Genomic DNA, 14,692 nt, shown 5'->3' with positions numbered 1-14,692 from the left:
TACCTGTCTCGGAGAGCCGCATTGTTCCATTAACCAGCAGACATAACCGACTGTTGTAGAACTGCTCTTACAGAAGTGAAAAGATCTCCATCGTCTGCCTCCGCAAATCGGCGGGTTCATGGATTTGCGATGTGTACATACATACATACATACATACAGAGTACATGAAGATAAATCTTTAGAGATAAATAGATCGACATCATTTTACGCAGGAATTGCCCTAAAAAGATCAAGCTGTCCGTAATTAATCAAACCTTAAGAATCAAGATCTAGATATCGATACGCATGTATGCGTGATGACGCAAGTAAGCTGGGAAGCTTCGTTTGGTCTCGTCTCAAAGAGTTGAAAGCACATGATAAGTTTCTCCAAACAATTGATGAATGAAACCCATTATGAGTAAAAAACCCATGACTACAGATACAAAAAGTTCTAGTAACGGTATCATATGCTGTGCACTATTTTCGCACCGTTCCTTGCGTCGGGGTCGCGGAAGGCTGGCTGGCTGACTGGCCTCCCAACTTCGAGATCTCCCCATTTCCTTCTCACCGTGTGGAAATGTGATACAAAATTGATTTCGTATCTCTCCGATGACTCTTTTAAATTCGAGGCGGATTGACAAGATGAAAATGTTGGCTGGGAGGAAACATGGCTAACTTCGAGACTGGCAAGGTGCTCGTTCCACCAGTCTCCTTCGTCCACGATTGTATTATCGAGATGAAGTGTGACGAGGTTCCTGGGTCACGACTCACGAGCTCGAAAAACCCTAGATGTCATCTTGAGCTTTGAGACAGCATCCCCACCCTTTGAATATTCATCCAACAGAACATGTCCTTGGGGCTTCGATTCAAGTCAGCGCGTGTGTTGCCGATTCGTTCCCGATATTAAAATGATAACACTTTCATCATGATGTCTGCTGTCTGGAGATGGAATGCATTCAATTTTGGATAGACAATTAATATGAAAGGAATCTAGAATCTCACCTGCAACCCTGACTCGCGCATGTCGGTACATGGATTGTTGGTTGTAACTTGTAAGCAAACAAAGTGCAATCTGGAAGTAAGCCGTGTCAGAGGTTCCATTGCCAATGCGAATCAATGTAGGTATGTATGTATGATTTTGTTTGAAGCATGCAGCTTTACCATCTCCCATCTTTCGGATTATCTGTTGAGCAAAGAATCTTCCTATGCATACACTGGCATGGCAGCTTGAGCCTCTTCAATTGCTCGATTCATTGTGACCAAGCGTAACTTCTCACGAGAGAAGCAGAGAAGAAGGGAGTTCCCTTTCACATCGGAAGGAACCCTGCGTCCAACATGCTTGCTCTGAAGCCTGTCATTGTAGCATATGTATACTAGTAAGGATGGAACGGGGCAGCATCTTTATTATCGCAAAGACCACTCGTTTTTGAATGACACCGATGACCGTTTAATTCGGCCATTGTTCCGGCTTCAGGTGTAATTCACCAACCTTGTTGTTGACCATGAAAACCTTGCTCTTGAGTCTTGGAAGATGACAAGACCAAGGACATCGAATTGCCCAAATGGGTGCACGCTGTGTTACATTACTAATGGGGAAACCGGATGGCATCCCCATCCTTGCAGAGACAGGTTGATGAATAGGTAATATCGCCGTCAATTTAATGTAGCCTGTCGGCATCGTTGAAGAATAGATAGAGTATGATCATACTATCATGTTGTTGTCTATGTGAAATTAGTAGATGATCCGAACGACTACATTACTCGGTACTGATGAACGGGTTACAACCCGGTTTACAGAGTTCCCAGATAGAGTAACTCACGGCTGTTCTCAGGTCCTTGGCGTCGAGACCTTCTTCTCAACAAGTTGACAACACCTGGGCAGTATTTGATACATCTAATTCAGGATAGAGAAAAAAAGCTGGTGGTAAAGTGGCGGGAAAAAGAGCCGAAGGCGTGATATGTGGATGTTGCAAAAGTGGCAGGAGGAAAGTTACAATTGATGCTGCTTTAAACCTCAATATACTTGTTATGAGATACTCCGTACTTTACTGGCTTGATAGAACGGCTCCCTTCATCTAGACTTCCTTATGGCCGCAAAAGATCCCTTTGGATAAGCTTCTATTCAAGGAGAGGATTAATTTGTGGTTGGTGGTTCCATAGATTGCCGTTGAGTTACTATATTGATAACGAATCAATATCACTCTCCAAGTATGAGACTTACAATCACCTCAATAATCAATAATTACCACCCTCCTACCTTGTTATCACATTAGGGATACAACTCCTCTTTTCCCCTCTTCATCTATTGACAATTGAAACGCCCCACCGTCTACCCGGTTGAGAACCTTAAGAACCTTGAGGATATACTATCATGTTTAAGCCGCTTTGAAAGAGGGATGCTACTTTGTGCAAGCCGCAATCGTTACGAAGAGATGGTCCGGGAGCCGAGGCTGATATCGAAATTCTCCCGTACTTCCTTTTCCACTAATAGTCTAAATCTTAGGGTCTCCCTCCTAGCCACGGAAACTAGGGGATGAATATATCCCATGAGTCGTAAAAACGAATTCCCGTGGCGCAAGGTCAAGCTGAAGCTAGCTATTTTAGTGATCCCAACCAAATCCAAGGCTCGCTCCGATCAGTCCGTGAATTATCGGACATGCTCGTTAGGGACGATCAATCACGAAGGGTTAGGTAATTAACGCACATGGAACTGGTGAACCGATAAACGCATCGCATTATCTACGAGAGATTTACGATATACGGAAGACGGAGTATTATTGACGGAGCAAACCACCGAGTACTTTAGACAGTCTCAGCGAGCTCAATAGGAATAATGATACTCAGATACTGTATGATCAAGGACTTGTAGGAGAATAGGATGTGATGAAAAGGCTGGAAAAAGTCCGAGAACCAGCGGGTCAGAAAAGTAGAATGTAGTGCTCATGAGGCGTTCGAAGCTAGATATGCGATCGCGCTGGTGGCAGATCTGGCAATGTCGTGATGAGGAACGGAAGATTCTCATATGTTATGCAAAGAAGACGGCGGTTGGAACTGGTTCAGCGGCTCGTGTATATCTAATCGGTAGATACGGAGGGAGGTCATCGTAGAAGTTAGAGTAGATACTAGGTAGGTAAATAAAATTAGTAAAATTAGGACTGTATGGATATACTCTGTACAGACTCGACAGAGTATCAATGCTTGGTCTCATCAGATGCTAATACTAAAAAGGTCACGGGGTTACGTTACATAATTTCAATGTTATTCGCTAGGTAGGGAGTATTTGTCAATGCCATGCCATGCTATGCCGGCAATACCATTGATCTCCCATCTGTGCATATGTGCCACTGTGTGGTGGTGGTCCTCGATGGGGTGTTGCTGTGCACTGGTGACTGGTGTTGCCTTCACATCCACGAGATATTGTATGATCCAAGCTCCAGCTCCAACTTCCAAGCAGGTTGGAAGCTCCAGCGATTCTGCCTTCAAGGATAGACCGTAGTAAAAAAAAGGGGGGGGACGGGATCGAAGAGAAACGATATGCAAAAGCAGGAGATCCCGTCGTGCAGGCGGAACAAGCTTGTAGAGTGCATCGCAGTAACCTACCGAACCCTTTCCCTCCCATCACAGCGATCAAGCTTGAAAGAATCAAGCCCGGCCACCGCACAGGACACACGTCGGACAATTGGATGAGCATGAAGCATGAGCCATTTGGGTGAAGGATAAGCATGGAGGCATGATGAGCATGAGCACCAGCACCAGCATGAGCATCAGCATCAGCATAAAATTTCCGATAGGAATTTTTCATCACTTTCCCTACTCCGTACATCTCGTCTCCCGGAAATGTGCAGAAGGCAGAATCTGTGCAGAATTGGGGCACGGTGCTTTCGTTCTGAATGAAAAAGTCTGGAGTGCATTTCGGCCCCTCCAAGACAGGAATAGTTGCCAGGGCTCAGCTCAATTTTAACTTTTCTTGCGCGGCAGCAAGGTGTAGGTAGGTGTGTACAGTGAGTGTAGTGTGTGGTGTATTATGTGGTTGGATGTTGAGGGTTGGGGGTTATGGATTATGGGTTGGGGGATGTTTGAGAAAGGGCAACGGCAAGATACAATATGTAAGTAAACAGGATGTCTTCATTTAGCTACGGAAAGAGACGTCTACGCCGCCGCCGCCGCCGCCAGGAGGGAAAACGTCGCAGCAGGTAATGCGATGCAGGCTTGATCGGTAAGGCAAGGTTCAAATGCAAAGAAGAATGCTTGGAGTGAGCTTGGATGGCGGTTGAAGAAAGTTAATTCCCTGGTCAAGATTGGATACGGTATGGTATGTGAGATCCATTCGTCAAGCAAGATCATCCATCATAATCCGGATGTAGGAATCGACAGAAGAGAAAGAACGGGCTCGCCACTTTCGCCAGCATCCATGTACTGGTGTTAATCTGATTTGATTTGATGTGATGTGATGTGATTTGATGTGATTTGATTTGATTTAATTCAATTTCAATTTCAATTTCAATTCAATTGTGAACCATCAAGAAAGATGCCCCACCAGTAAATACTCGCATCGGATCATCATCACCTTCATCATCACCATCGCTGTTCCGTCTTTCCTTGGGTTCACGCGGCTTACCATTGTCCTGGCCACTTTTTTTCATCTTCTTTTTTCGTTTTGAAAGGTTTCGTCTAGGATTTGGAAGAACAGATCAGCTACCGTAGAAGGCGAAGATCCGAAGGTCTCCTATGTATGCTTAAAGCAGCCTTTCTTCGCATCCGAATCCGAACATGTCTTTTATGCAATTCATTACTGTGTCAGTGTGTAGGTACGCAGATAGATAGGTAGACATCGATATTTCCTATTCTGATCTGACTCCCTTTGGGATTCGGAAGAATTCGAGAGCAATTCACGTTTACATTCATACAAAGTATTCATTCACATTCACATCCACATCCACCACCAGGAGAATAGACTTGAACACCATTACTGCCCCTTCATCGGTATCAAGGTAAAACAATACCCACGACAACACCACACCATACCACACCACACCACACCATCTTCTCAACACAAGCATCGGAAGGAGAAAGTAAAAATAACTCTCCCTCTCTCCCTCTCCCTCTCCCTCGTCCTCCCTCACATTCATTTCATCCAGTTAATTGATCACCATTGATAATTTGGAACCGGAACGGCTGCTATCAATATCACCCAATCATTACTGACCCGTCAGCGATCGTATATTAAAAACCCTCGTTTCAATTCACACTTGTTTTTCTCCCTTTCTTTTTTTTTTCTCTCAATTGAGAATTTGAGAACCAGCCAGCCTTTCCCAAACCCTTGTCTTTAGTCGGTATCCATTGTTTTCAAGCGGCCAGAACTCAAGGGCCACGGTCACGGCCACTCTGCGACTCTGCCACTTTTGATGGATGGATTGGCCCCATACTGCCACCTCGCATTTTGGGTCCGTTCATTGTTTTGTTGTTCTGTTGTTTTTATCACTTTCTCTGGTCAAGTCCGTGATGGATTTAGTCCTCGATAGGTCAAAGGTGCCATGTACTCCGTACGTAGAGCAGACGACGGTAGGGATTAAGAGGTATCACGTTCACATCTTCGAGATACCCCACGATACAAGTAGAATACAACCAACGCAGCAAAATAGAGTGAAAAGTACAACAACACCAAGCACTACGAGTAACCATGATTAATGTACCTAGGGATTGACAAAAGAGCTGGATGGTGCTGAGTCGGTATTCTGGGGTGTCACATGTATGCAGGTTTGGGGTATCAAAATAAGAATTCGTATTGTCAAATGTTTTTGTATTCTTCACGAGGTATTCGAAGGGGCCCTGGAGGTTCAAGATGGTATGATACGGTGCCGGTATCGTATGTATAATTGAACCATTTTGCTGGCTTGTCACTCCGTCACCTCACTCAGTCAAGTTAGTCAAGTCAGTCAACTCACTCACTCACCTACTCACCTACTCACTCACTCACTCACTCACTCACTCACTCACTCACTCATTCACCTGTTACTTCTCTTCTTCTTCTTCTTCTTCCTCCAATTCGGTCCATCCAATCCTCGCACCCTTCGTTTAGAGTAACAACCATTGTGCTGTCCAACCACCCCAGTTTTTGTACAAGGGTTAAGAATTGGCGCGATTTACTAGGGGATGGATGGATGGATGCGAAGGAAAGAAAGAAAAAAAAAAAGCTTTGATCTTTCGGAGGAGCGACGCAGCCCATGAGATAGATGATAGATCGACTAGGTACGACTAGGTAGTAGGTACGACTAGGTAGTAGGTACGACTAGGTCCAACCAAAAAAACAACTACTACCCAACTAAGAAACTCTAATGCTCACGCTAATTTAGCGACATGGCAGAAAACGAGAAAAATGATTTTATTTTCTCTGCAATCGATTATCAATGTTTTACAAGGAAGGCTGGTCAGGTAAGGTTGTAGTTATCGCCTCTTGGATCCTCGAGTGAAGCTTGACCGGGATATGAGATGGCAAAGAGGAGAAGAGAGAGTCGTGAAGTGAAGGGAAGGGAAGGGAAAGAAATGGAAAGAAAAATGATATCTCTTACCTATGCAAAGGTTAAACTAAAAGTGGAAACTGTCTACCTAGGTATTCCGTGAAGTATGATATGATGGAGCCGTGAGAATCAGAATCAGAATGAGCATTGGAATTGGAATTGTAATTGTGATTGGAATTGGAATCGGAATTGGAATTGGAATTGGATGAGAGTCAGATTGTCCTTCATTCCTATAGACCAGAATAACCCACGGAGATGACACCAGATCATGTCACTCACATCTATGATCTATCGTCCAGGAATAAGAAACATCATATAACAACATATAACCAGCGTCTGTGAATTCTACCTAGTATCTACACGTTGGGCTGTAATCTCAAGCGTCACTCACTTCATTCTCGAGAGTCCATCGCATCAAGCAAAATTAAACTTCCCTCTACCGTAGCGCATTCGGTTCTTCCGACGTCCGTATAGAAAAGTCCTATTTTAGCGCAAGATATTTGGGCTCGGTGGTGTTCAGTGTTCACATATTCACAGATTCACACGTCCACCACCCTTCTTAGCTTCATTCCGGGATCGCTACGGCCTCAAACATCCACTTTCGAAAGTCCCCCGTCCAGTCCAGTCCAGTCAGCCAGGCCAGATCCAACGTTTACACCAAAGGGCAGAAAATGCTGAGAGTCTGAGACTTGGAAAAAGAGAGAGAGAGAAAAAGAGGGAGAGAAGGACAGTATTGTATCACCCAATTGAACTGCGAAGAGCGTGAGGAAGAGAGGGAGACCGCATCGAAGAAAGGGAACCCTCAGAACTCCGAACTCACCACGCAAAACTCCTCACCAAGAGAGAGAGAGAGAAGAATCAACAAGTCCAAACTGCAACTCCACCCTTCACTCCACAAATCAAGAGAAGAGAAACAAGTTGAAGACGTTCTCCACTATCACTATCATTATCACTCTCATCATTATCTTAGCATCAGGTCCACCCAGACATCGAACACTTTATTACTCCGTTTTGTACGCCAGGTTTCTTTTCATAACCCTTCATAACCATTCCACCCGCACGCTTCCACTCTTCCTTACCGTACTACACACCCAAACATTGCATCGCCTACCAGGACCAGCGAGACAAGGCACAGAAGGGAAAAGAGAAGAAGAGACATAGGCACACGCAGAACAAGAGAACAAGAAGAACATTGTTCTTGTGTTGAATGTCTCGACGCTTTTATTGACAGTCTATCTATCGACATTGAAGATTATCTATTTACATTATCCTCCTCCTCCTCCTCCTCCTCTTCGATCATCTATCTATTTATTCATCTATTTGTCTATCTATCTATCTACTATCTACTATCTACCTCCCCTCATCATCATCCACGACTAATTAGATAGACTACTTCTCCATCTTGGGTGGTTTTATCTAAATTGGATTCTGACCACGATTTTGATTATTATCAATATTATTATTTGATTTTATTATTTATTTTATTCACGCGCTAGCTTCCCTCCCCATCTAGCTTCACGTATTACTTCATTCTACTTTATTACACTTGCACTTAAATTTAACTACTCTCCTCTATTTCTCCTCTGCTCCACTCTACTCACCCACTTCGATTACTACCTTACTACCTTACTACCTCAAAACACTCAACCCATACCTGGACCACTTGGACACACCTTACCTCATCCATTCAATCTATTTTTCGACGGCTACGGCTACAGCTACTCTCCCCAACCCACACACTCTCGTTAAGACTATCCGCTTCAACCAATACCCTTAAACTTTCCACAAACCCACCTCCACCACTCACTCTCACACATCACCACCGCCCAACCTCCTCCCTCGTTTCTATTCTTCTCTCCCTCCGCGCCTTTTTTTTTTTTTAAATCTCTCCAATCCACTCTCTCATCCTCCCTTTTCCGACCTCCCCCATTTCTTATACCTCAAAGAGGTGCATGGAAAGCGAAACGGAAAAAAAGGAAAATCCTAGAAAAAGTCCAAACAAAAGGTATGTACCTCATTGTTCCAATGCCCAGTCTTCAATGTTCAATGTCCAGTGCTTCCCGCTTCTCTCCATCCACCTCGTCCCTCCACCTCCCCCATTCACCATCGTGTAGATTTGCGCATCGTCTCTCATAGCAATTGCTGCAGCGCTGACTGGTGTACCTGCATTAGAGTTGGCAAATATCCTCAATTCTTCTGACCGACATACAACCTATCCACAAGTACACATCACGCCTCTTGCAAAGCAAAACTCCACTGCATTTTGGATCTTCTCTCTTCCACGAAACATTCTACGAGCTTCACGATTTTTTTTTTCACGTTCGCATCCTCGAATCTAAGCACGGATCAGATTCCTTCCAAAGAAGCGACAAGCACAAGCATACATACCTGCAGGTTCGCGTAACTGCCAACGATCCTGTCGTGGAGCTTCAATCGCACCTCAATTGGATTGACAAAGCTTCAAGTCCTTTTGTAACGACTTCTACGAGCCAAACGTCTTCTTTTTCGAGTCTTTTTTGAGGTTTTACAAGATCGTTCTGCTTCTGCATCTTTGGCATATGCATCTTATTTCACGAAAAATAAACGACCTGTTACTTTCGCGCTCGTTGTAAAAGCAGTGACTGTTTTGATTTTTCATATCGACGATAGTCTGTCAATATACCCAAGCATCATTCTTCCAATCTTGGTTCAGCAATTTTCATCTTTCTCCCCCCAAAAAAAGTTACCCATTTTACCCGCATACACGAATAGACCACAAGTTAAATCTTGTCGTCTAACGTAAAATTCTACCTTTCTTCTCGGAAGACCCTTTATTGAGTCTGCCAGATCATTGTCCTTTCAGGACTTGATCATTCCAACCGAAAAACTGGATCTTCCGTCGATATCACAAGTGCAAACCCGGGGGCCTTCCGAAGTACCATATTACAATCATCACGCCGCGCAGCGACCACTGTACGTGAATGAAAGGTTGCCCGCTTTGCCTTTGCCACCGCCGCAACAGGCATATTCGTCTGGTACCTTATCTCCCCGGGTTGGTTCACTTAGCTCCCTTGGATCTTCCTCAATTTTGAACGGAGGTTCTCATTCATCTTACACCACAGCGAGTTCCTCAAACGGACCCAAAACCCCTTCTCCCACTCAAGCTAGCAGTGGTTTACCTGTTTCTTTACCTCAAGGATCTTACAGTACACCACCTTCAAACCCAGCATACTCTTACAGCCAAGAGCCATATCAAAACAATATGAATCACGGTCCGCAAGATATGTATTATCCTCCACACATGTCGGCTGGTCAACAACCACCACCCCAGACTGCCACATCGGGTGCATTGAGTCAATATCCTCAACATCAGCCACCTCTACTTCAACCTGGACCTCCACATTATTCACCGGCGCAGCAAGCACCATACGGTCAATACTATGGCAATGGACTTCAATCTCCACAATCGGCACAAATTCCCGGGTCAATGGGGGGCCAAGGCAACGTTCTACCACTTCCAGCAATGACCACTCAACCTGGTATGCCGAGCCAAGGTTATGGCGGACCACAACAATTTGACCAAACTGGCCAAGTTGCCCCACCAGGAATGAAGCCCAGAGTGACAGCAACCCTTTGGGAAGATGAGGGTAGTTTGTGCTTTCAAGTAGAGGCAAAAGGTGTCTGCGTGGCTAGACGTGAAGGTAAGCTTAGCCCTCTCAATTCAAACAAAAGATGCTAACTAGGCAAGATAATCACATGATTAATGGCACGAAATTATTGAATGTTGCAGGTATGACTCGTGGACGACGAGATGGTATTCTGAAGAGTGAAAAAATGAGACACGTTGTGAAAATTGGTCCTATGCATTTAAAGGGTGTTTGGTAAGCAAAATTTAATAGTCTAGGTGCACGTGCATATCTAACCCATATAATAGGATTCCTTTTGAGCGTGCATTGGATTTTGCAAACAAGGAAAAGATTACGGAATTATTGTATCCTCTATTTGTTCACAATATTGGCGCTCTTCTATACCACCCAACAAATCAGACACGAACGAATGCAGTAATGGCAGCCGCAGAACGTCGAAAGAATGAGCAAAACCAAATGCGGAATCCACAAGCACCTGGTTTGCCTTCATTACACCAACATCACCATCACTCAATGGCTAACTCAATTGGCGCTCCCCTTCCAGGTCCACAGCATTCCCTTGCTCCTCATCCAAATGTTGGTCGTCCTGCTCTCGAAAGATCACACACATTCCCCACCCCTCCCACAAGTGCATCTAGTGTAATGGGTAGTATGGATAATTCTAACGGCAATTTCCAGTGGCCTGGGCAATCCATGGGCAATGTGCAAGGTACCAATCCCCTGTCAATCGACACTGGATTAAGTAATGCTCGCTCAATGCCAACAACTCCAGCTACCACTCCTCCCGGGACTGCGGTTCAATCGATGCAACAATATCAACAAACTCAACAACCTTACGACTCGAGACAAATGTACTCCCAAGCACCCCCGCCACAGAATGCTTACGCCCAAGCTCCGCCGCCCCAACAAAGCATGCCTCAATACTCGCAACAGCCAAATTCATACATCAAGAATGAAATGGGTCCACCATTGGCGAGAGCACCAGATGCTGAGCCCCAACATCATGAACCAAAGGATTCAAACGGAATGATTCATCACCAAGGAAATGGTCAAGTTGAGGAAGAACATGATCAAGATCATGATGGCGGTGAATACACTCATGACAGCCAGGGTAATTACGATTCAAGTCGTCGGCCATACAATTACTCGAATGGCCCAGCCGTAGGATCAATAACAGGTGAACACACCCATTTGTCACCAGAGATGACTGGCTCACCAAATAATCCAGCTTCCGGACGAGCCACTCCTAGAACGGCGTCAGCACCACAAACATACTATGCTCAACAGCAAGGTGGTTACAGTACACCTCCGCGAATCCAACCACCCTCGAGTAATTTGTATAATGTAGTCAGTCAAGAACGTGGTACAGCTAATGGCAGCACAGGTGGTGACGTTTACGCACCACAATCAGATCTTGGAGCTTCAATGTCTAATGGTTATGCCGGACAGCAAAACATCATGAATGGTGCCCCTGGGAGTAACAAGCGTGGCAGAGATGATGATGATGATGGTCGACCATCAAGTAGAGGTCCAGGAATGGCCGATGCTGATGGTTTGAAGAGACGGAAAACGATCCGTGAAGGTTCGGTTTCTGGACCATCTTACAATCCAGGACTCAACCGAGCTCAATCCACCATTGCTCAAAGACGCCGGTAACTCGAATCGATGATTTTGAACGCAAATTTTTGCACTTTCTTCCAGTGATCTGATTTTTTCTCATCATGATCTACTGTTTTTTTTATTCTTGGCTCGCGCCACAAAAGCATTCTCGACAATCACAAGTCCACTCTTTGAAAGAAAATTTCCTTTTTATCTTCACGATTGTCTTTGTATTCGCCGAACATAGATTCAGCAAATTATTTGAACCTGGAATGACGACGAGTTTATGACTGAAATTTTTAGATGACCCTAATGTGGATCATCGAAACGGCTTTAACGAATTTACGCTATGCAAACATGGGAGAGGAAATAATCTGTTGAGAAATGATCCCAAAGATATACACATGCAAGCGGGATTTATTTACTTGGGGGTTTTCATTTTACAATCGAGAACAAAAAAACAAAACACGCCTATTAATGACACTCTAGGCGTCGACATGAAATATTTGGGATTTGGGCTTTTTGTGTTTTTCGTTCATGGGAAAGGCTTAAATGATTTGTTTTCGTTCAGACGGACGACCAAAATAATGAATGGGGCCATTTTTCTATTCGATATCTACAGCACCGAGGAACCTGTCTCAATATTTTTCTTATGATGTCGGGAAGGATGAATAGAGAAGGAAAAACTGGACCACTGAACAGATAATAATTTTGTTTAATGTTTTCGGCTTTTCTTTCCTGGACCGACTTCTGGTTTCTTTGCTTTTTGTTGAGCTCTTCTTGAGCTTAACGTTTACACACATTATTATTATGATTTATGACCATTTCCTTACTTATCTTGTCAGTTGTTGCAGTTGTGAGTTTTCTTGGGCTTGATGGGGAGGGGAATGAAATGGATTCTACCATATGCGGATGGTTATCCCAATGGATGAATGTCATATCAATGGAATGTGTGGAAAAGTTGCGAAGCTTGAATGTTTTGTAACTAATTCTGAACGCAAATGGGTTAAGGGTGATTGGAATGAAGGAATGGGAATGGTTGAATGATATGACTTTATGATGAAGATGGATGGATGGATGGATGGTATGAATGGATGGATGATTGGATGGGTTCGGGGGTGTTATTGGAATTCAACTGGAACTGAACTGAACAAGATACAAAAATTTAAAAGTTGTTGATGAATTTTTTTCCCCAGAGGAATTGTGAGGATGTGTGATGTGTGATGTGTGATGTGGGATGTGGGATGTGGGATGTGGGATGTGGGATGTGGGATGTGGGATGTGGGATGTGGGATGTATTTGATTGATGGTGCGAGTAAGGATTGTTTATATCAACTGGAGATTGGTTGATCTGGATGTATGTGGAAAGATGAATAGATAGAAGTATTGAGTTGCAGCGAGTGTGTGTGTGTGAATCTGGATTTGGAATTTTGTCGGAACTCGATAGTGTGATTGGGTAGCTAGGTGATTTAGGTCTAAGATTTATGGGGGGGGGGGGATTTATTTTATTGTATTGCATTGTATTTCATTGTATTGTATTTTTTTATAATTTCAATAATTTTGACTCGTGAATGTGATTCTTATAGAAAAAGAAATGTCAACGCATAGACAGATAGATAGATAGATATATGAGTATGATGATTTCTCCATGACATTATTCTTTACTCATTTACTCATTTCCTCATTTCCAGACAATTCTCGGAGCTACTGTTACTATAGCACTTGCATTCGGGAATATATCTACACATCCTGATGGTATCTTTACTTGCGCTTGGTGAAAATGTAGGGGTTCGCTTCTATGGTCTATTCTTCATATATATACCTACCTACTTGGGCTTGAAATCGTCTCTCGAGATGGACCTAGGTCTTTGTTCTTAAAGATCTGGGAGGTGAATTCTGGTTTTTTTTTTCAGATATTGTATGGGGTTTCTGTTGGGGGGGATTGATATTTGATATTACATCGAGAAAGTGGAAAAGGGAAGGGAGTAGAATCGTACTCGAGTATCGGGGGTTTGGTTCGAACTTCTAAGCGTGAGAAATTCTAGTGAATAGGGGGCCTTAAGTGAGAATTTCCTGATTTTTTTTCCGGCGGGATATGTGGATTAGAGATCAAGAAGTGAGTGGGAATGAGTAGAAAGGGAGGTTGGGTTTATTGGCATTTGAGGGGAAGAGGGAAGAGGGAAGAGCGTACGCGGTATGGGGTACACGATGTGCTTGAAAATGTGTGGAATGGAGATACACTCACTGATGGAATCCTCGTCTTTTGAGAGACAAAAGGGGAAGCAGGAAGGTTTACAAGCTTATTTTTGTTAAAAATTCTTTTTGTTCATCTCCTTTCATGAAGAATATCCACTCTTTGCCTCTTTTTTCTATTTTTGTTTGAACCGCTCTTCGTTCAATTGTACAGCATTTAATATCCAGCACCCTGCACCACCGACCACAACTACCAACATACAGAAGTGGCATCCTTCATCTAAACCAAACTAACGGCCAGTTTCGATATCGGAACAGACTTTTAGTTGGAAGATATTGAGAGGAAATCAATACATGTCCTCCGACTCCCTCATTCTTACAAAGTTCTGTAGGTAATAGTCCGTATAATCGGTATCCGTTCCTCAAGAATATGGGAGGTTTATGAAATTAGTTATTAGATTAGATAGGAATACTTCTAATTCCTTCAACTTATCACAGAGGAATTCTTTTGCTCTTGAGTGTGAATGCCATGCATCTGATCGAAAGTTTAAGCATCGAGACAGAAGGGGTACTGGATTGAATTGTGTGGAGAGGGGCGTGACAATGGAGAACGTGCTATTGGATTGAGATAGACGGCGATGATGTTGGATGATGGTGAAAATGATGGCATTATTTCAATTTAGGCAATGAAAATTTGCATGTAGTTGTCATTATTGAATCTCGTTGCGGGCTCTAAGGATTCGCAAAGTAAATCAAACCCCGGCATTATTTGACGAA

The 14,692-nt window shown here is 43.7% G+C and overlaps 2 protein-coding genes across 2 annotated transcripts; one reads left to right on the top strand and one right to left on the bottom strand.

Annotated features, from left to right (window-relative positions):
* Nucleotides 1–1,182: 1,182 nt before the first annotated feature.
* On the bottom strand, nucleotides 1,183–2,047 carry EAE98_008968 (uncharacterized protein; the record flags this gene model as incomplete). The annotated part of the gene is made up of 3 exons (XM_038956589.1): nucleotides 1,800–2,047; nucleotides 1,469–1,701; nucleotides 1,183–1,323 (listed from the first exon to the last, which is right to left on the bottom strand). Exons 2-3 carry the CDS (start codon nucleotides 1,655–1,657, stop codon nucleotides 1,183–1,185), a joined length of 330 nt encoding a protein of 109 aa, XP_038806959.1. The 5' UTR covers nucleotides 1,658–1,701; nucleotides 1,800–2,047.
* Nucleotides 2,048–6,774: 4,727 nt separating this feature from the next.
* Nucleotides 6,775–12,995, top strand: EAE98_008967 (uncharacterized protein). Its single transcript, XM_038956588.1, has 4 exons — nucleotides 6,775–8,502; nucleotides 8,670–10,177; nucleotides 10,225–10,357; nucleotides 10,411–12,995. Exons 2-4 carry the CDS (start codon nucleotides 9,739–9,741, stop codon nucleotides 11,777–11,779), a joined length of 1,941 nt encoding a protein of 646 aa, XP_038806958.1. The 5' UTR covers nucleotides 6,775–8,502; nucleotides 8,670–9,738; the 3' UTR covers nucleotides 11,780–12,995.
* The last annotated feature ends 1,697 nt before the right edge of the window (nucleotides 12,996–14,692 follow it).

The sequence above is a fragment of the Botrytis deweyae genome (assembly GCF_014898535.1).
Source record: "Botrytis deweyae strain B1 chromosome Unknown BDEW_025, whole genome shotgun sequence".
NCBI classification, from domain to species: Eukaryota; Fungi; Ascomycota; class Leotiomycetes; order Helotiales; family Sclerotiniaceae; genus Botrytis; species Botrytis deweyae.
Note: the sequence above shows the minus strand (reverse complement) of the source record. Positions and strands in the feature narration are given on the sequence as shown.

Excerpts from the sequence above, each read along its gene's own strand:
- EAE98_008967 (XM_038956588.1), top strand. The coding sequence starts at position 9,739 with ATGAATCACGGTCCGCAAGATATGTATTATCCTCCACACATGTCGGCT. Across the intron at positions 10,178-10,224 it reads CTGCGTGGCTAGACGTGAAG|ATAATCACATGATTAATGGC; the intron begins GTAAGCTTAGCC and ends TAACTAGGCAAG. Across the intron at positions 10,358-10,410 it reads ATGCATTTAAAGGGTGTTTG|GATTCCTTTTGAGCGTGCAT; the intron begins GTAAGCAAAATT and ends CCCATATAATAG.